Source organism: Bombus affinis, unplaced genomic scaffold (genome assembly GCF_024516045.1).
Source record: "Bombus affinis isolate iyBomAffi1 unplaced genomic scaffold, iyBomAffi1.2 ctg00000070.1, whole genome shotgun sequence".
Taxonomy (NCBI): domain Eukaryota; kingdom Metazoa; phylum Arthropoda; class Insecta; order Hymenoptera; family Apidae; genus Bombus; species Bombus affinis.
Genome location: NW_026108823.1, coordinates 1,501,949 through 1,524,223, shown reverse-complemented (window position 1 = coordinate 1,524,223; position 22,275 = coordinate 1,501,949). Strand labels below are relative to the sequence as shown.

At 34.9% G+C, this 22,275-nt stretch overlaps 3 protein-coding genes and 3 long non-coding RNA genes across 13 annotated transcripts in view; 2 read left to right on the top strand and 4 right to left on the bottom strand.

The window, feature by feature from the left end:
• LOC126927057 (uncharacterized) overlaps positions 1-6,606 on the bottom strand; it is a 242,472-nt gene extending 235,866 nt beyond the window's left edge. The window contains exon 1 of the mRNA XM_050743422.1: positions 6,445-6,606. The gene's annotated coding sequence lies outside the window, so the exon portion shown is untranslated. The remainder of the gene's footprint in view (positions 1-6,444) is intronic.
• Positions 1-22,275, bottom strand: part of LOC126927052 (integral membrane protein DGCR2/IDD-like) — a 392,464-nt gene that overhangs the window by 128,791 nt on the left and 241,398 nt on the right. For 3 of the 6 annotated variants that reach the window (XM_050743394.1, XM_050743393.1, XM_050743392.1), the window contains exon 4: positions 2,716-3,154. The exons of the other annotated variants lie outside the window; for them this stretch is intronic. In XM_050743394.1, the coding sequence (XP_050599351.1) occupies positions 2,981-3,154 (174 nt within the window). In that variant the 3' untranslated portion in view covers positions 2,716-2,980. Of the gene's footprint in view, positions 1-2,715; positions 3,155-22,275 lie in introns of those variants that run through there. 6 annotated transcript variants of the gene reach the window in all.
• Positions 1-22,275, top strand: part of LOC126927093 (uncharacterized) — a 161,808-nt gene that overhangs the window by 49,288 nt on the left and 90,245 nt on the right. The gene's annotated exons all lie outside the window — the stretch shown is intronic.
• LOC126927094 (uncharacterized) lies at positions 11,987-13,067 on the bottom strand. The gene is made up of 2 exons (XR_007715154.1): positions 12,869-13,067; positions 11,987-12,752 (listed from the first exon to the last, which is right to left on the bottom strand). It is a non-coding gene; the product is annotated as an uncharacterized LOC126927094 (long non-coding RNA).
• On the bottom strand, positions 13,403-14,649 carry LOC126927086 (uncharacterized). Of its 2 annotated transcripts, none has more exons than XR_007715139.1 (3): positions 14,548-14,649; positions 13,807-13,979; positions 13,403-13,493 (listed from the first exon to the last, which is right to left on the bottom strand). It is a non-coding gene; the product is annotated as an uncharacterized LOC126927086 (long non-coding RNA). The 2 variants fall into 2 exon arrangements; XR_007715140.1 differs by lacking the exon at positions 14,548-14,649 and adding an exon at positions 14,081-14,182 and having other exon boundaries at positions 13,409-13,493; positions 13,845-13,979.
• LOC126927041 (G-patch domain and KOW motifs-containing protein-like) lies at positions 15,112-16,250 on the top strand. The gene is made up of 4 exons (XM_050743366.1): positions 15,112-15,251; positions 15,362-15,719; positions 15,799-15,902; positions 16,012-16,250. Exons 1-3 carry the CDS (start codon positions 15,112-15,114, stop codon positions 15,892-15,894), a joined length of 594 nt encoding a protein of 197 aa, XP_050599323.1. The 3' UTR covers positions 15,895-15,902; positions 16,012-16,250.

Here is a 22,275-nt window from a genome sequence, read left to right as displayed (position 1 = left end):
TGATCGCCGGATGTCGGCATGCCTTTGTAGTGTATGTTTAGCTAACGTGAGAACCCGTTATAGATCTTAAGATTTAGTCAAGCGAAGTCCTTCAAATAGACTTTGTTGCAACTACGGGAAGATAGGAGAAACCTACCTTCCACGAACGATGCCCCCCGTCAACAACCACCCCTCAAGGGCGGTCAGCATCTCTTTCAAAACGCCGATATGGAAATCGACAAATTAGCAACAGCGCTAATTTCCCTCTCCTTTGGAACGAAAGCTTTCGTTGACGAATCCGGGGATCTCATGTCCTTAGACACACCCATTATAGTTTTCCTCGACGGCATCATCGAGACGGAGATTCTTTCTTTCGCACGATCTGATCGACGAGTGACAGTACCACCTTACAACCAGTGAATACCTCACATCTAGTTAACAAAGAGTTAGACTTGAACTGTGCGAGAACATACGTTTATCATCCCGTGACCGCGGATTCGTTTCGAACCTAAGATCATTATCACTAGTGCTACGAGTGCCTAATCTTGTTGATAAGCCTGTGCTAGTAAACTCTTTATTGTATCACGGCAATGGCTAATTGTAATGAGAATTCATCAAACGCCCCTCTCCATAATCCTGACCCTAATCCGACATATATATTCGACGATATATATCTGAAAGAATAGAAATTTCATTTAATCGACTATATGACCATACTCGGTTAAGTACCAACAACGACTATCTATCAACCTTATCTTACTTCCTCAAAGATATAGAAAGACTTTAAAAATATCAGCCATGTGATTTGGTCCTTTAAAATTTGGAAGTAATATAACGATAAAATACCATCAAAACCTTTAAATTTCCAATATTCAAGAGAAACTTGAAATCTCGTTTATTTACTCAGCAACAAAATCTTATTTACCTTCAGAGAACCTATACAATTTTTGCACAGCTCAATATCTCTCCTTTAAACAAAACATCAAAGTATGTTGTTCCTAACTTCAAAGGGCTCAACTCAATTTTATGATCAATTTCTCTCGTCCTATACGCTCGTTTCAAAGCTTATAATACCATCTACACCTTTGCCTTGTGTTCCATCCATGGTTCCTATGCATGCAATTTTATTATTATCGTTCCAAAGGATCTTCGCATTTCTGTTTCGCTCGTGATAGGTATTCACATCTGTTTTACCGTGCTGTTTCATCTTCTGGGAACGATATGGTCGGAAATGATATGATGTTGAATACGCACAGGTCGTTAAACGAGAATTAATTCAAGATAGATTCAAACGGAGTTAATTAAGTGATCCCAATTCCACAGCCTTGGGGGCTGAACGCGTTTTCCTTCCGAACGGTTCGTTCGTGTCGAGTGATGCAAATTTCAGCAAGTGTTTCACCTACGTGTTTACTATTAAATTTATTTCTTATCTATCTATATCTTATCTTATGAGAGTTTCGCCTGGTCTTAATTGGTTCTGTTGATTGTTATCATTGTGAAAAGTCGATTCGCTATATATCTTTTGTATAGAGAACTATTATGTGATGTAAGAGTGTAATGTTGTAATATTTGTGATCCTTACTTTATTAATTTTGTCACTGAGCCGTTCTTTGGTTCGTTGAGCAGTTCATGTTCCCTACTTGTTTCGCTTGGTACTTTCATAATTTTCGTAATTACAATAAAAGGTTTAATTTGTAATAAGTTAAAGATTTGGTCCCTTGCTTTATGATATACGAGAACCTTTGAACTAACAACTTTGAAGTGACAATTGAACGAGAACTGACAAGCTTTCATTTCAATCTATATTTAAGATATTTAATATTTAATCGGTTCTCGTGACACCGAATAAATAATAAATAATAAATTTGAAGGGAAAAAAACAAGAGATTAAGAAAAAATTCTGAAAGAGACACAAATCAGTAGTATTATTTTATATTACTTTGCGAATTACTTTTCAAGCATAAAAATAGTTTGACGGTCACTTGTAGTTCCTTCCTTGCCATTTCATTTATTAAATTCGTTTAATTTCGTAAACAAAATAGCCAATCGTGGCGAATTTGGTGTTTAAAATAGAATTTTGTCATACAGGCTGGTTGGTAATTGATAGTACAAGCGGAAAATTGGTGATTCTACTCGAAAAAAGAAGTCGAAAATATAGAATAAACATTTTTCGTCTGAGACTTTATTTTCGAGAAAATCGACTTTGAATTTTTGATCGGTATGCGTGCAACGCGTGCAACATATTGGAACGGTTTATCAACATAACGTCAATCGAAACACAATCTACAATAAAATCCGTTATAACGAAACGTGATAAAGTGCACGCGTACCGAGCGAAAATTCAAAGTCGATTTTCTCGAAAACAAAGCCTCAAATGAAAAATTTGTATATTTTCGACTTCTTTTTTTTACCAGTTACCAACCACCCTGTATATCCAACAGCTCACTTTTTCTTTGTAAATATTATTAATAATTTTATCAATTTTTTATATTTCCATCCTTCATACAAGTGACAATGAATCATAAAATTTTCATAGAAATCACAAAGATTAGGGGATAAGTATACCACTATATTTTCATATATGTATATGTATGTATATTCCCAAATTACATGATAGAATATGAATAATATTGAACAAAATATAATCAAGTATACAGTACCATGGAAATACAACAGATTACAATTTTCTACCTGTCACCGATTCATCGTCATCTCCTTTCATTCTTTTGACATATATAAAAACAAATTAACCCGTCTGAAATAATCATACCTCGCTCTTTGAATACAAAAATCTATTCAAATGAAATAAAGGGGAAGAAAATAAGAATAAATATAATTACTCAGGTATAATCTTCTCGAGGTATAATTATTCAGTTACAAATGATTCTTCGTTAACACACTACATTGTACACCACTTCTTTTCCCGGTGGCTGAAGCTAATCGTCGACGTTTATAAGGTACGAATTTTGTCAACGGCGCCATCGGAATCTTTATTGAGAAATTAAAATATTACAATTGCCATCACTAAGCTCAGCGTCCACAATACACTATGTTTTTCAAGTTTAGGTGAACCATCGACGATAACCACATCAGATCCGGACCAATACTCAGTGCCAACCTCATCCAGGCATTCGAACTCGCAACATCGGCGTCCAACGCGGAATCTCTTGCAGCTCTGTAATAAGAAGAAATCGATTAATTGTACGGATCAAGCGTCACTGGACTACTCGAAAATTCAGGTCATTCAAAGAATGAAAGAAGAAAGAATTGCTCCAATTCCACCATTGCTTTAGCAAAACTAGTATTTGAGAACCATTGGTCAAATATATTATAACACTAAACGTACATTTCGGGAACAATAATTTGTGCTACGAAACAGAATACGATAAAGTTCAAAGGTTACATCGATTTTCAAAATTTTATAAATTCAGGTGTATGACAGTATCAGTCAGCTCTTTTTCTGTCCCCAAGCGCCAAAATTCATTCCGACTACCATTTTACGTATTTTACAGAAGTAAGCCTTCATTCATCTCCCATTCCATCCACCAACATGCTCTCGACGTATTATCTTCTAAGTAAAATATTGATGTTGAGCCAGACATCCAACTGAATAATCTTTTCGGTGTTACTATAAGGTATTTAAAACCAGGGTTTGTGCTTATACGTTAGATGTAATACTTGGCATGAAACCTGCTTATATTGATATTAAATTTATGCATAGTAGGATGTTGGACCATTGTTAAAATGAAATTACAATACACACAGTTTCACCGTGGAAAAGTGGATCTTTCTAGCATGTCTACGCAAATGAAGGTTGGAGGGGGAGGGGGAGGGGGAACTGTACATGCGCCAAACACCGTTACGTTCGTAATTTTTCACACAAATTTACAACTGTAGGGAAAAAATTATCTCTGATGTTTCAGATGTTAGAAATTGACAATATCGCATAACGGAATGCTGTGTTCTAGATATTCTATTTTTGTTACGAAAGTGGTACAAACGAAGTCCACTTAAGAATAGTACAACAAAATCGGTTGAGGTTAGGTTATCATGCAGATATCGCGGCTTTTGCTTTGGAAAGCACGCAACTGCCAGTCTCGTCGTCCCTTGTAAACGAGAGAAAGATATTGTAATTGGTCGGGATTAACATAAAACTCGTCGCATGCGATCAGATGGCCTGAATGTTTAATAAACGAGAGTAGAGTGCGTGCTACGTGGTTCTAGCAGTTTAGGCGGAAACTAATTATTGTAATATATATATATATGTCGGATTAGGGTCAGGATTATGGAGAGGGGCGTTTGATGAGTTCTCATTACAATTAGCCGTTGCCGTGATACAATAAAGAGTTTACTAGCACAGGCTTATCAACAAGATTAGGCACTCGTAGCACTAGTGATAATGACCTTAGGTTCGAAACGAATCCGCGGTCACGGGATGGTAAACGTATGTTCTCGCACAGTTCAAGTCTAACTCTTTGTTAACAAGATGTGAGGTATTCTCTGGTTGTAAGGTGGCACTGTCATTCGTCGATGAGATCGTACGAAAGAATGACTCTCCGTCTCGACGATGTCGTCGAGGAAAACTATATTGGGTGGGTCTAAGGATATGAGATCCTCGGATTCGTCAAAGAAAACTTTCGTTCCAAAGGAGAGGGAAATTAGCGCTGTTGCTAATTGGTCGATCTCCATATCGGCGTTTTGAAAGAGATGCCGGCCGCCCTTGAGGGGTGGTTGTTGACGGGGGGCATCGTTCGTGGAAGATAGGTTTCTCCTATCTTCCCGTAGTTGCAACAAAGTCTATTTGAAGGACTTCGCTTGACTAAATCTTAAGATCTATAGCGGGTCCTCACGTTAACTAAACATACGCCACAAAGGCATGCCGACACCCGGCGATCATCTTACCCGGAGGACAAAATCTGCGTGTGGCGGGCCGCGGGATAGAAACTATTGAAGTATTTACTGCCACGTATCGCTACGACTATTTCTTTTAAGGAGAGGTATAGAGTTACTCTGTGCCTTTGTTAGATAAAACGTTCATCCCTTTGACCGCGGCTACGTTCGGCGACTGATTGTCGCCTCGAGCCCAAGCTCATGATCATAAATCTCGAACAATCGGAGCGGCATTTGTTTGATCCAAGTTACAGAGTTGCGGTATTCCCGCGAATCCAAGGAGGAGCTCCGGCGTTCTTTCATCTCCGACATATATATATATATAGAAGATTGCTTAGAATTTGGAGCTTAATAACATATCTCAAAATCATTGACATTAAAGAAGGTGAACCTTACTTACGAAATTTCCTTCCGTCAAATGATACATAAAAATTGAAAAAAATAATATACATAGTTTTGACTTTCTTCCGCATTATAATTTGAATCACTCGATTTATTCGACTAAAGATAATCAAGCAATAACCTCACTTTACACGTATTCTCATCACGTGAAATAGATCACGTCAGGGATTTTCAAAAGTCGATGGAATATTAATAGCGATTAATTATTTATGGATGTATTCTGCACGGTTAAAGCAATCGCCTAGTGAATTATCGAGTTCCAGGAATATGAGCAGTAAACAGGATTGCAGCTATAAATGACTCTCTAACGTGTATATTAGAGATGAATTTGATCATTTATCCTCATAATATGAAATACGCTTTTAAGTGGAAATCATAATTAACAATTTCTGGCAGCGAAAAGTAAATAAATCGATACGTTTAAATCAATATTAGAATTTCTTAATATTTTTATCAAATTTTTTTATCAAGTATTTTAACATCGTAGAAGTGTCGTTGGAGAGAAATATTAGGTTGTTCCAAAAGTTTCTTTCGTTTTCTAAAGAAATGATAGATGTACGATATTTTTTGTTTTATATTATTTTATTGAATTATGTGCGATCCCCCTTTCTCCAATTTAATATAAAATAACATAAAACAAAAAATCTATCATTTCTTTATAAAACGAAAGAAAATTTTGCAACAATCTAATAGAAATTTAGTTTTAACACAATATAAAAATGGATTGTTATGCCCCTAGGAGATAAGAACAATATGATTAATATTAATAATGAATACGTTAACGTAACGTAAAGCAGCTTTTGCAGAAGGCTATTACCTGAAAATGTTTACTAAAGAATGATAACATGAATTTTCTTAAGTACCCCATTTGATACTTAATCTACTTTGTAAATACTGTACGTCCTAACTTTGAAAGAATGCAATTTTAGCCAGAATGTTTCAAATTACCTAGCCGTATTGTTTCCTTGTAATATAATTTATATTTACATTATCTCGCGTAATTCTTTCCACTTTATTGACTTCTAAACGTTAATGTAATATAATTTTTATAATATAATTTTAATCGAAGTTATTTAAAATTTGTAGTATCTCATCCCTACTAGAATAATATTAACAAATGTGCAGAGCTCAAGTCGAATAACACCGGCTCAGATAAATGATCATCAAACTTACTTTTGTTATCGTCGATGTCAGTGATTTTGAACCAGCCAACGTCCATGGCAATCAATATTATTTAGCCGGTCTTAACGCAATGTAAAAAGCAAAAAAAAGAGGAAGGAAGGAACAGGGAAGCAAAGAGATAAAACGAATTTTTCATTTTTTCGAAACTAGATCGAGTTTCAAGCTGCTCGTAAAAGAGTCTGTAGCCAATCCGACTAAATTCGACGAACCGCGCTTGAAAATTCCCAGAGAACTGTGATAACCATCGAAATCTGTACAATTTGTCGATTCATCGCTTGATTAAAAAATGGAACAAAATGAGGCTGATCAGCCGGCCTTTCAACTTCTAATGATCCCTATCGTTTTACCCTAGGTTGAATGCTACGATATAAGCCGAAACAGCTATAAGTAGGGTTCACGTGATTGCCGCCATCTATTATTCACGCGTTACACATTCGCCAGACGGACGCGTCTAACGGTTGACATTGTTTTCTACCCTCAGTTCCAACGCAATTACGTTGCTACGTGCAACCAAGTCTCGAGTGAAGCTAATGATAAGTTGTTGTTCGATCCTACACAATTACTAAAATTATTCAAATTAAACTAATTTAGTCTAAAAAAACAAGTAATTTCGTTATATATTTCCTTTCATAATAAGCCATGGTTGGAATATAGTAGCTGACGAAAATATTCGTATATTTGTAGAAACATTTTAGGGCTGTATTATGCATAACGGCACTATAGAATTAATACTGTAACAGAATTCTACTATCATGGTTATGCTGGTAATATTCGAAACAAATCTGAAAATCTATGTAGATGTTGTAAGATATTCAGTACGAGTACTTTGCATTACTGTTATGTACATAATCACGACGAGATAAGGAAGGTACTGTTCTCTATTGCTCATCGCTACCCGTTACTAGTAGCAACGTACTATGCATATATATCTCGTAAAGATTTTAAATGTAGCCAACGAGACCATTTTTAATATTTGACTATCGTGACCCATTACAGTTTCATCACTTTCGATTAATTGAACACGACCCGCACCTTAAGACTAAAATACACAATATAAGTATGGCACAGAAAATCTTTTAAAATTTACGGACGACTATTTATGGTATTTAAAGGCAGCAAAGATAATAATTAGCTGCGGATTTTCCTCGAATCGTAGCATACAATATGGAATCTGATTATTAAAAATTACAATGGAAATACAGTGGATTTCCATAAGATATTCGTGCTTGTGGCATTTTGGAAATAAATTCTTAACCCAAATGGACGACCTCGATACTCGAGAAATTTTGTGAAGCTGACGTCAATGGCGATATGTACTGTTGTTGTGCTATCATTTCATAGTAAGCTGTATTGATTGCACTTCTATTCACGGAATTGATTTATTCCACACAAAAGTTGACAACAATAATCGAAAAAAGAAAAATATATTACCGCCTTTCACATCAGCATACACAAGCACATAGGATTTCACACGAATATACACACTTGTAAATTCGACGAAACGATCAAATTTAATTATTTTTCGATTTTTCGGGCATCAAGTACTACATCAAACGTTACACATCAAACGTTAAAATACGGCGAGCATACAAAATGTACAAACCACTCTAAATTAATTAACTTTGAACGTTATTGATTAATTAAAAAAACCACTGTTGCGTTGAGTTTTACATTTTAAAAAGTTGTTATCCGTTTTTGCTTTGTTTAAAACTAAAAACAGGACTACGTTCATTGTAAGTCGTAAATATCCCTTTTATTTATTTAAACAAACAGATATTTAAACAAACAATTTATAAATATATAATTTATTTACGTATATTTGTAATATCTGTTTTATAAATTTGTACAACCATTTATCCATTTATCTATTTTATTTGCATATAATTTTTATAGACTTTCTTTTCTTTTCTTTTTTTTTTTTTTAAGAACGAAAAATTGTGATTCTATTTTAAGACATGTCAGGCTGAAGCGATACGCGATATATATTTCTATTCGGATTTCACCATCGTCGTAATCGATGCTATTGGAAACGTTTCACGATAGACGTCTTACAAGCGCTTGCAATGTCCGTCATGTGTAAGGCTCTACCACTGAATCGCGGCTGCCATTTAGTGATTAAGGTCGATCACTTAGAGACGTTAATCCGCCATAATGGTGAGCAATACATCGAAGCCATTATTGAAAGCATAGTTACGCTTTAATTTCATCGATCTTATTCACAAATAGAAGTGTACAAATTATAGGATTTCCAAATATTTAGTTTAGTTAAAAGGAGATATGAAAATGACAGGTATATTCAAAGGATAAAACAGAACCGTACGATTGTAAAGTTTCAAATCATTATAACTATTTAAATTTGAAAAATCCTACTATATTTATACAATATATTTTTATTAAGAATGGAAGAAATTTCGAAAAATACGACAACACTTTTTACTGTCGTCTTGAAGCACACCATATGTTAAGCTTCTTCGTCGTTACAAATTTTATCGCGGATGTAACGAACGTTTCGAACATGTAGCACGCACGCGTCAACGCCTACATTTGGATTTTAAATATATGTTTTATGCATTAAGTGTATTAACTTTCTTGCGCAATTTCTTTCAATTTGTTACGATATGGAGGGTTTAATTACGTTTAAGATATCTATCTGAATCCTTTAAATTCGAAGTTCTTTAAAAAATTACGTTACGTAAAATAATCGTTTTTCCACTTTATTGTATCATAAAATAGTTACTTAAATTCATATTACTTAAAGAATCTTCCTACAGAAAGAATAAAAAAGAATAAAATCCTATATGTTAAATTTTACGTGATTGATGGAATACATAGCGATGACGAGAACTAACTACAGACAACAAGAAACTATTAGCGAAGGCAACTGGTGACTATGAATGTCGTCTCTATAATATGTGGCGACTAAGGAGAACAACTACCAACTACGGATAACAAGTAACAACCAACTGTCTCGTTTCTAAGAGGCAACTAACTTGCAATTATCCTCCTTTGATGGTTTCTGTAGCGTGATATAGGTCTTGAACGTAGTTAAAGAATATGGTCGCTGCTGAATGGCGATTTGACAGCAAAGCGATCCCGCCAGTTCAAAGCTTGACATTACAAGCTACCGAAAACCATTAATCTTGTTATCGAATATCTAGCTTTCAGAAGAACCCTTGTGATATGATATGACGTCATGACATTTTTATGACGAAGACGAACAAACACCGACCTCTAACGAAACAAATTTTTATTAAGTGCCGTATGTGGGTTGCAGGCCGGCCAACCAAGGAAATTTATCGAATGTATAAAGTAAAATATATACGAATATATTCGATATATCATAAAATGCCCGCGTTACATCATCTAACAGCATAAAGAAAGCTAAATTTAAGGAATTAAAAAATTGAAATACCAATTATAAGAGAGTTAATTAAATTCAAACCTATCCTATGGTCCTAACCTAACCTATGGTCTCATAAAGACCTATATTTCCTGGAAATTGATATCGTTCGAATTCTAAATTCTCCTTAGAAAGTATCATAGAGAAAATATGAAACTTGAAAAGTACATCACGCTGATGCCTCGATAAACCGTCGTGTCGATAAATCCATGTGTTCGAGCGATGAATTTTCCCCAAACAACAAAAAACTGAAGGAAAATCTTCTTTGAAGGACGTGACAAGGTAGGGGAAGCGGTAACAATGATCACGCGATAAACTGATGGTGTACGTATAGAACGAGTGTTGCGAGAGAATTATCGAGAAACAAAAAAAGAAAAAATAATCGTCGGCCGGCGCGACTATACGCTGTCGACGGCCAAACAGCGACTGAGACTAACTGAAACGAACTCTGTCGCAGTATGAGCACGGGCTGCGTTCGCGGATCGATCGAACACGTTCTGCGCCTCTCCGCGGCACCGGCGTCAAAGCCACGCCCGATGGCTGCAACGCACTGGTGCACTTGCAACATTAACCACTGGTCCTTCCTTTTTCGTGTGATATTATACCAGCATCTGCGATGCCATTTCAAAGACCGCAATCAAAGCATTAAATGCCAGATTAGAGCGACGCGATAATATTACCCGAATATTCGTCCGTAAATGTTACCGTATAGATGTTTAATTAAGCATTATTATGCTTCGAATAATTTACTATCACATGTTCCACAAGAAAACATATGTTTCACTTTTCCCCGTAGTATGATTGTAATTTATAACAAATATTTATAATTTATAATTTGAAATATTTATAATTCACTGAAAGTATCTTCCTGTCACGATCATAGACGTAAAATTTCAAATTAAAAGTACCAAATTAAAAACATATGGTATCCCGAAACCAAACGTACGACATGGCGAATCACGATGATACGATAAAAATTGATCTATGTCTTGATTTATTCAAACAGAACGAACTTACTCGAACTTTTCCAGAATAAACGATTTATCCGATAATATCCGTCACCAGCTTCTCTTCCTTCAACGGTAACAACTGACACCGAAAGCTCGAGAGACCCGAACGGTGAGACGTACCCAGAAGCAATGCAGTTACCTGGGCAAAGAGTCCCAAAGACCAAGAACGTAGGAAATTTCGAGAAACGGAAATGGAAACTGGAGTGGCGCGTCAATCAGCACTGACGGAAACTAATAAAAATGGAAAAAACCAAACTAATTCGTTTCACAAATTATTAAAACGATATTATTGAAAATTTCACTCGATTTTCTCACTGCACACGTCAATATTTGTCGAAATATCAATATTAAAAAGTTAATAAAAAAAATATCCTCTTTCTTCATACCTGTCTTTCTCCCGGGCGGCGAAGGAATACTAGAATGTTCGAGAACAACGGATACTTTTTGATTTTATCTCGATATCAATTTCAATCTTTTTAAACGAAATATAATCTGAACGATGAAACGTTTGATCAAATAATGTTCTTCGTTCGATGCTAAAGGAAATTGAGAAGAAACATCGAAAATTCGTTAATAATTAAAGAATAATTAATAAAAGAAATTCGTTAATAAAACGAATTTCTTTGTTTCTGTTAGATAATAAACTTGATATACGTATTGGTTTTTAAAATCAATATAGCTAACCAATGGGCACACTTTTAACAAGGGTGATGGAACATACCAAAAATCTTTCAAGATGGTCTTGGCAACGGAAGAGTCGAAAATATGACAATTATGAATGAAAAATTCTAATATTTTACAGCTGGCAACGATAAACAACTCCAGATATTCTCCTAATTAATTTACAACAAATTCGCGTATATGATCGATAGCTGACGTCACTGTGTCCCACTGTATCATTAAGATTTATCTTTGCACGTATCAAGATAGTAGATAACAAAATTATGTTTATATATTTATATTATGTGTATATATTTAGATATCTTCTTAGTTGCAATTTTTTCGAATAATATCGGCGACCAATCGAAATAGAAATTAGTGCGGAAAGAGGGGAAGGAACCAAAATTTGAAAATCGACATCGGTAACTCAGTAGTTATAGAGTAACTCAATCGATAACGTAGATTAACTAGTTATAAATGAAAATATATTTAAATTCAAACTTTAAAAATTAGAAATTAAAAAGCAGAAGGCAAAAAATTATCGCCGAGGATTTATATAATAATAAATAGACAGTACATTCTTTTTGTCTGTCTTACCTAGAAATAAAACAGTTAATTGATGATTATCGTATAGTGTGTACTCATAGCATAAAATTTGTTCAATGAATTAAAAATTATATTTTTTAGATATGTAGACATTAGCGATGTATTAATCCGGGAAGCTCGTCTACCTCGGAAATATCGAGTCTGCGACAACGTCGATTTTGAAATTATTCTTACAGAATATGAAAATTATTACAAGATGAAATTCCAAAAATATCCTATATTGTGCAAGAAAATAACTGAAAAGGAAATAAAGACGAGGGAAATGACAAATGCGAACAAAGTGTAAGAATTTAAATTATTTAACACTATTCAACGTTCTCAACGTATTCAACGTATCGATTACGATATCATTCAATCTTTGAAGAAGTAGTAAAACGTGTCAAATCTGTTAGCAAACAAACGAGAAGTGAGTCTGTATCTGGGTCTGTGAAAGGGAGGAATGCACAACAGAAGATGAGGGGTGATGCTACGGATGATATTAATCTCGCAATGACAGTGACATCAATTTTCGCCAATGAAAGCGATGAATCTTCATCAGAAGAGGAGAGCTATTTAACATCTTAATGGAACAATCCACGCAATCAAAGATATCAAAATAGGCTCAGAAGCTTTATATAGACAATCTGGAATTATGGAAGATTATTGAAGACATTTCATGCGTAAGTTATTTTCGATTAATATACGTATTGCAAATACTGATTTCAGTAAAGCTTTAAATAACGAATTACATAACATTTACGGAAATTAATACGGAGATTATGCGCCATTTCATCTTTGTATTGTCGCAGGAAATCATACTAACAAAATTAAATGTATATTGGGACAACATCGTAGGCCTAGAGGAATGTAAATCTGCTATTAAGGAGGCCATTGTGTATCTCCTCAAGTACCTTATCTTTTTTAAAGGCCCATTTTCTCCCTGGAAAGGTATTCTGCTATACAAGCAATTACGAAATAAGGAAGACGATGTTGGCGAAGGCAGTCGCAACAGAATACCAATGCACCTTTTTTAACATAACGGCCAGCTCATTGGTGAGCAAATGGAGAGGTGATTCCGAGAAGTATATCCGTGTAAGTTGATTTCCTTTGTCTATGAAGAAGAGATTCTGGAATATATCTATCATATATAATAATAATCATATATAACTAGAATAGTTGTTTGGAAAACGAAATGATATTACGTTCGTGATGAAACAATGAATTTAAGGAATTTTGAATATAATATTTAATAAATAATAAATACATTTGTTAAACTGAACAGGTTTTATTTGAACTTGCCTATAATTTTTCGCCTACAATTATTTTTATCGATGAGATTGACTGGATAGGCACAAATAAAGGAGTAAACTGTACATTGTCTGAACCTGCAAAGAGATTCAGATCAGAACTTCTTTCTAGATTGGATGGATTAGTATCTAACGAAAATTCTAATGTAGTTCTTTTGGCTGTAACTAATTGCCCTTGCTATGTATATCACGCTATTTCAATGTTTTCTAAGTAGAAAATATCTTAATATCATAATTATTCATTATCTTAATCTTAATTATTGTGTTGTGCGGAATATTCCTTTGTTATTATTAATATAACAGAACAATAATATTTATTGTAAATATATTATTAGGGACATTGATGCAGCTTTACGCAGATGCCATGAAAAGAAAATATACGAATCATTACCAAATGAAGTTACTCGACTTGGTATGTTCAAATTATACCTTAGCAACCAGTTATTAGAGAATATGGATATTGTAAACCACATAATAAAATCTACTGAAAAATATTCTTGCGTGGATATAAAATTGCTTTGTAAGCAAGCATGGCTGCTAGAAATAAGTCCAATATGGGAAAAACTTGAAAAAAAAAAAAAATAGAAACATCTGTTACGACTTTGAAATATGAATTAAAGAATTATGAAATAATAGCAAAATTGTTAAAAAACAATGTCACCTACAGTTACGGATGTGGATAGATATGAAGCGTGGAATAAATATGTATGCCATAAGAACATATTTTAAAAAATATAAATGCTTATCATATAAAAATATAAAAATATAAAAATATAAAAATATAAAAATATAAATGGTTATAAATTATTAATATAATTATCGTTCGAAAAATTGTTCGTGTGCATGCATTTATGTGTGCGCACGGGCTATAAACAAGTTTGAAATATTCGTTCTACATATATACGTGGTATACATATTCCCTTATAATATATAATATGTGTAATCTGAGTGGTAATATATCCACGTATTACATATGTGTTAGTGTATTTTATCGATAATCTGTCTTTTATTTCCTCTTATCTTATTGACGCATGTATGGGCGCGTATATGCGCCGGGAAAAAGCTATGGTTATATATGGGATTGTTAACAAATAAAAATTAATCTAGGTGTTATTAAAGAAATTTGTTTCACCTTCTAAACTTTTTGATGATTGGTTTACTTTGAATATTTTGCATATTTTTGCATATCATGAGCATTTTGTACATTTCTATACATTCAAATTTTTTATGAATATAAAATGATCCGCACTACTATCTACTTCATAGTATACTCTATACGTTTAAAATGCTCCATTAGAAGCTTAAATCTATCAAAATACAGCTCCTAGGGAAATGTGAATTTTCACATGAACACATAATATCGATTTTCTCATTGAAACGTATAGGCAGGTATATACTAGCATAAGCCACCTTCGGCATTTGGCCGTATGGTGCAGCACTAGCTTTGTAACATAGAAAACCATAGGCGTCAGTTCTTCTTGTTTCCTCTTTGATATATGTTTACTTTAATGTCACTTATTCAGGCGCTTGATACATTGTCGGAATGAAATTTTAGTAATGTGCAAGTAATTTTGAGTAGATTAATAAAGTATAATAAGATATTAGATTCATGTACATAGATTCAAGTGACATCAATCTTTATGTCTAGTATATACATGTGTATTGATCTATAAGTCAGTGTTAAAATAACAAATAAATGGCAGAAGAAGGAAAGAAGATTTCCTTCGGTTTTGCGAAATCTATTAAGAAACCTGTGTTAAAAAATGCTATTCCACAAGAAAAAAAGAAAGTTGATTGCATTGAATGCCTTGATGAGAAAGGTATTAAAGTAATAGGGTGAGTTCAAAAAGTAAAATTTATAATCAAGAAACATATAACCACAACCTAACCTATAAAAATCACCAATAGCGGAATATATATATTTGAAAACAATTTTTTTATTTCAGTGAGGAAGAAAAAAAAGATGAACCTCTAATTATTCCATTACTAGGTTCAAAAACCTGGCATGATAGAATTCTTAATAAAATAGATGCAGACATTTTCCTTCCGAAGGCAGATAAGGAAAAGGTAGGAGACGCTAGTGTTAACGAGGCAAAATCAAAGCTATCTAATGGAAAAACATCGCCAATAATATCAATAAAGAAAGAGCCAGTTGAAGATAGTGAAAATAAAGTTGTTACTTTAGAAGAGCAAGCGACAAAAGAAATCATTGAGGAACTTAAGTCAAAGAATAAATATGAAACTAAAACAAATGATTTAACTTTACCTTTAGTAGAAGATGAATCATTAAGAGGCAAAGAACAGGTACGTTATCAACATATTGATGTGCAATGCACAGATGTATTACATTTGCATATTATAAATATCGTTTTGTATTTTTCAGTCTACGTTAGAAGATTATGAAAAAATTCCTATTGATGCCTTTGGTGTAGCAATGTTAAGGGGAATGGGATGGCAACCAGGAAAGGGAATTGGTTGAAATGAAAAGTATGAATTTTACTCTGGATTAAATTAATTATATGTATTTATCACTTATTGGAAAGTAAACAGAGAACATCATTTTTTATTTCACAATCGTTTATTCTAACTATTACAGATTAGTAGCAGCTGTCATACCAGAATTACGACCAAAAGGTATGGGTCTTGGAGCAGACAAAGTAGCATTGCAGAAGAAAAATACAGATTCCAAAAAAGAAGAGGAAGAAGTTAAAATCGAGAAAGGAACATTTGTGAAAATTATAGCTGGAAAACAAAGTAATAATTATGGTCAAATAGAAGGATTCGATGATGATGCAGGAAGGCTCATAATAAAACTAGCTCTTGGTGGAAATATAATATCTGTAAATGAATTTATGGTACAGCCAGTGACTAAATCAGAATATTCTAAGAACTCAAAAGTTCAAAGTTAATATGAAGTGTTAGTTTTTCATTAAGGGACATTTAAGAAAATAAATTTGAATTGACATATACATATAAAGACATAATCGGACATGTAGAAAAACTAATTCAAGAGTACCTGTAAGTGTGTTGTTGCATGCAATTTTTTAAAGGTCCCTTCTAATTTTATATAAAATATGATAAATGTAGATCGGTCCGTCGTGTCCAGTAGTTGGGTGACTAGTGGGTTGTGGTGGTTGTTGACTCTTGTGTTATATCTGCTTCTGGACTTGTGTATTTCATCTTTGACTGTAGGTATCTTGAGGTCACGGTGGATTGTTTCGTTGGTAACATACCAGGGTGCATTTGATAGGGATCTTAGCGTTTTCGATTGGAAGCGTTGGAGTATTTCAATGTTGGAATTACTTGCTGTTCCCCATAGTTGGATTTCGTAGGTCCAGACAGGTTTTATTGCGGCCTTGTAGAGGATTATTTTGTTCTGTATGTTTAGTTTGGAGCGTCGGCCCGTGAACCAATAGAATTTTCTTAATTTTTCCTTTAGTTGCTTTGTTTTTTCTGAGATATGTTTTTTCCAAGTTAGCCTCCTGTCCAGGGTCATGACCAGGTATCTTACGGAGTCCTTGCTTGGGATTATTGTGTTGTTAATGGTGACCTGGGGGCAGGTTTGTTTTCGGAGCGTGAAAGTTACATGAGAGGATTTTTTTTCGTTTATTTTGAAACCCCATTTTTGGAACCACTTTTCCATGGTGTCGATACTTCGCTGGAGAGTGGATGAGGCAATTGCCGGGTCTGCGTGGGTAGCTAATAGTGCTGTGTCGTCGGCAAATGTTGCTATTGTTACCTCGTTTGATATAGGTAAGTCGGCAGTGTTGATGGAGAACAGTAGGGGTCCGAGGACACTACCTTGGGGTATGCCGGATTCTATTGGGAATGTTGCGGAAGTGGCGCCTAGACATTTAACTATGAATTGTCTGTTGGTTAGGTAGGATTTTAAGATGGAGTAGTATGGATGGGGTTGGATCTTTTTGAGCTTGTAGAGTAGCCCTTTATGCCATACTTTGTCGAATGCCTGTTGGATGTCTAGGAATACCGCTGAGCAGTATTTTTTCTTTTCAAGGGTTTGGCTGATCATGTGGGTTATGCGGTGGATTTGCTCTACTGTTGAGTGTTGTTTTCGGAAGCCGAATTGGTGGTCTGGGAGTGTTTTCAATTCTTCTAGGAGTGGAAGGAGACGATTCGTGAGCATCCTCTCGAATAGTTTAGACAGGGTAGGTAAAAGACTGATTGGGCGATAGGAGCTGGTTTCATATATTGGTTTACCGGGTTTAGGGATGAGGGTGATCAGTGAGATTTTCCAAGCCTTGGGAAAGTGTTGAAGGCGGAGGATAGCGTTAAAGATTGATGCGATGAGTGCAATCCCTTTTATCGGAAGTTCCTTGATTGTTTTATTTCCTATTAGGTCGTGACCTGCTGCTTTCTTGGGGTTTAGGCGACTGATTGCTTCTATGATCTCTGAAGAAGTGAAGGGTTCAATAGGAGGGGACATTTGGAAGGGAGTGTGCAGATATTCGGTAACGTCCGCTGCAGCTATGGAGGAATGGGGTTGGAATACTTCAGTCAAGTGTTTGGCAAATAGGTTGGCTTTTTCTATAGGGCTACGCGCCCATCCACTCTGCGGATGGCGGCTTGGAGGTATTATTTGTGGGAGACGCGTGTGTTTCCTGGAGGCCTTCCATAGTGAGTAGTTGGAGTCGGCTGTGGGGGACAAGCTGGCGAGATATTTGTGAAAACGGTCATTATTGTAGTTTTTTTTATAGTTTTGGATAGTTTTCTAGTTGCGTTGTTTAGTTTGCGTTTGTCCTCCGGTGTTCTATGGGTCTGCCATATCCTTCTTAGTCTACGTTTTTCTGCTATTTTTTTTAATATGTACTGGGGGTATTCGTGATTGCTGATGGACGTTTTTGCCGGTGTGGAGAAGCGGATAGCGTTTATTATGCTCGTGTTTAGGTATTCCGTGGCTGCTTCGATTTCTTCATTGGTTTTTAGTGAAGTTGAGGCTGAAGTTGTGTGTGTAAAGACTTCTCTAAAGAGCTGCCAGTTGGTGTGTTGGTTATGTATGGAGCCATTACGTGTATTCTCGATGATAGTTGAACTGACTGTTACTATCACGGGGGAATGATCAGAGGAGAGATCAGCCGAGGAATTGATTTGGACGTGTCTTGACGAGATATTTTTTTTTAGTGAGGAAATCAAGGAGATCGGGTATTTTCTTTGTGTCGGTGGGCCAGTGTGTGGGTTCGTATGTGGTAAGGTAGTTGAGGTTGTTGGTTATTATGCTGTTGAGGAGGTTTTTGCCTCCTACTGTAACCAGTCTGCTGCCCCATTGGGTGTGTTTGGCGTTGTTGTCTCCTCCAGCTATGAATCTATTGCCCAGGGTGTCCAGGAAGTCGTCAAGGTCTTCTTTGGCGATGGAGTGTCTGGGAGGGCAGTATACAGCTGAAGTGGTGATTGTACCATGACAGTCTTCTATTGCTACGTTTGTTGCTTGGAGGTAGTCTTTCTGGAATGGTGGAAGTTCGTAGTGCTTAATGTTTGATTTGATTATGATTCCGGTGCCGCCGTGGGCCTTTCCGCTGGGGTGTTGGGTATGGTAGAACTTGTATCCGTTTATGTTCAGGTAGTTTTTGTCGGTGAAGTGGGTTTCAGTTATGAGCATTATGTCGATTTGCTGGTGTTTTAGGAAGAGTTCTAGTTCAAGTTTGCGTTGCGCTAGACCGTTGGCATTCCACAGAGCTGTGCGTCTTGGTTTTATTTTGCGTCGGGGCGTATTAATTTATCCGATGTGGATACACCGTTTTTTTGTTGTTTTTAGATACAAGTGACGAGAAATTATGAAATGATATTTTAAATTTAAACTGATTTCATTCATTGATTTATTGTAGCGACAATGGTAACTTGTTTAAATAAAGATTTTATAAATAAAATATTTAAGGTCTAAAATAATAAATAAACACATGTGAAAACATTAAAGCTGTTATCCTTATTCATGGTCTTGTTGGAACGTGTTTAACGAGCGTAACGTAGGCGTGAAAACGAAAACGTTGAGACTCTTGTGGCGTAAAAAGACTGAATTCCTCATAAAAATACAAGAAACGAGAGGAAACGTGCACATAGTTTATTCTCGACCTTGGATACATAAAACCAAAAAAAAAAAAAAGAAAAAGAAAAAGGAACAAAAATTTTTATTGGTTATTTACCGAAACTCATTGTATCATTTTTATTACTCTATATAAAACGTAGAATCATATACTGACGAATGTTATTTCGAATTTCTAACTTCAGAACGATAATTACATATTTGAAATTACCAATAAGTGGTAGTAGCATTAAAAATATGGAATATTCAACGAGATGAAATATAGGTAAAGTATTTAAAAGAAAAAAGATTGAAACGTTCGATGTAAAACGATGAAATTAAATGATTGGATTTGAAAACTTGATTCGGTTTAATAATTCGATGAAAAAAGTATTCATCCTATGAAAAAAGAATTCATGTTCCTGTCGATATATCAACGACGTGCGCCGTTACTTCCCACTGCTCTGCCATTCAAATGCAATACTCGAATATACATGGCGAAAGAAATGGAAATTGAGCAATTTAAGGGAACGAATTACTCTCGCGTCCACGTAACTTCAAAATGTTTCACGTGTCCGTGTTTGCGAAACGAAATTCGTCGTTGTCCAACTAACACGCTTGCAGATGCTACGTTCACTTTGTTGCATATAGGGCTTAAATATATGAACAAATAGAACGGCGCAACTGTCACTAGCGTAATTTTTAAAGTGAATTAATGCATAATCTCGTCATCTACGTTTGACCATGATTATGGCAGTGATCATTGTTATATACGAATCTTCGTGCAATATATGTGAAAATTCGTGGTTGTCCAATTAACACGCTTGCAGATGCTACGTTCACTTTGTTGCATATAGGGCTTAAATATATGAACAAATAGAACGGCGCAACTGTCACTAGCGTAATTTTTAAAGTGAATTAATGCATAATCTCGTCATCTACGTTTGACCATGATTATGGCAGTGATCATTGTTATATACGAATCTTCGTGCAATATATGTGAAAATTCGTGGTTGTCCAATTAACACGCTTGCTGATGCTACGTTCACTTTGTTGCATATATGGCTTAAATATATGAACAAATAGTACTGCGCAAGTGTCACTAGCGTAATCTTAACGTGTTAAAGTGAATCAATACATAACTTCGTCATCTACGTTTGTCCATGACTACGGCAGTGGTCATTGATATATGTGAAGCTTCGAGGAGTAGATGTGAAAATTCGTCGTTGTCCGGTTAACACGCTTGCAGATGCTCCGTTCACTTTGTTCCATATAGGGCTCAAATATGTGAACAAATTGAATGGAGCAACTGTCATTAGCGTAATTTTAACGCGTTAAAATAAATTAATGTATAATTTCGTCATTTACGTTTGATCTACGTTTTTTCATCTACGTCATCTACGGCACCTACGCGAATCTTATTGATTACGTCTTTGGCAGTGTTCGTTGCTATAAATGAAACTTAATAGTTGTTGAAACCGCTCGAAAGTCGTGTTCCTAAATCATTCCCTCGTCTCGTATCGTGTTCATCAAATGGAAAAGGAGATTGTGTTTTAATGAAATCGCTTGTTACTATCAATCTTGCTGTGTCACTCGCATAGGAGAAGAAAGCGAGGAAGGAGAAAAAAATTAAGGTAAGGTCATCAATGAGCAAAATGTTTAATGTACATTAAAATTGAGTCCGTTGCAACCCTCGTGACTTTTAAAATTCCATACGTATATTGTTATACGTAACATTGCCATATTAAATATATTCGATCAAATATTCAATCTCGTTCCCTGAAAGCTGTTCCTGGATATCTGGTTGGATACTTTACGCACGGAAATAGAGAGTGTTAACAGTAACAAACCCTCTATGTAGTGTTTTTGCTTTGCTCTTTTGATCAGGTAGATGACATTTTGCTTCGAAAAACGGATATATATACCACGGATATGCACATACAGAGTATGTGTATCGATATACACATTGATATACACCTTTGTACAAAGTGTCAAAAAAGTATTTATCGCGGTATTTTTTTCAAGCCATTCTACACCTTCGATTTGATGAAAATTGGTTAAATAAGTGTAACGCAAAATTGATCTTGACCACAATTTTCAGTGTCAAATTGTTTTTCTATTGCATCATATAGTGCTCATTAGAAAGGAAAGTTCCGTTGTTTTAGAAAAAATGTTTGAAATTTCATTAATACTTAGATTGATTTTATTCATATTTTAAGGTCAAATATGGAATACAATAACATCAATACTAATATCTACTTTTTTGTGCGAATTACTTTATATTTCAATCTTCCTTGATACGCCGTGACAAGCAAAAGTGTAAACACAGCCCGTTGATTTTATGTAAAAAGCGAATGTCGAAGGTATAATGAGAAAAGAGCATTATTTGACCATTCCACAAAATAATTTACCTAAATAGTAGTTAATTTTATTGGATATAATAAACGTGAAGTAGTACTAGTGGACGAAATACCTATGTTGAAACCTTGATTCGACGAGTATAATTAATGTGCAAAACTGTAAACATGGTTTGAGATATCCATTTTTGTAAAATGTTTTGTAAATTATTAATGTTAATGAAAATTAACTATTACATTTCGTTAATAATAACTTGTAGTTACTGTTACCTAATCTTTACCGATCACTTGAGAAATTAGTCTTTTACATTTATGTGTTTACTTTTTTCGCTCGTCACTGTACATGTTTAAGTCAGATATGAAATATCTGGCGTATTCCAGCGGCTTTGATTAAATCTAAGATGTTGATATCCTTAATATTGAGAATGTTGTTGGAAACTATTATGCTGCGGTCTACCATTCGTTTTTG

Bases quoted from the DNA above. Each gene is read 5' to 3' on its own strand.
- LOC126927041 (XM_050743366.1), top strand. From the start codon at position 15,112: ATGGCAGAAGAAGGAAAGAAGATTTCCTTCGGTTTTGCGAAATCTATT. The intron at 15,252-15,361 runs GTGAGTTCAAAA...TTTTTATTTCAG, and splicing joins AAAGGTATTAAAGTAATAGG to TGAGGAAGAAAAAAAAGATG. The intron at 15,720-15,798 runs GTACGTTATCAA...TGTATTTTTCAG, and splicing joins CATTAAGAGGCAAAGAACAG to TCTACGTTAGAAGATTATGA.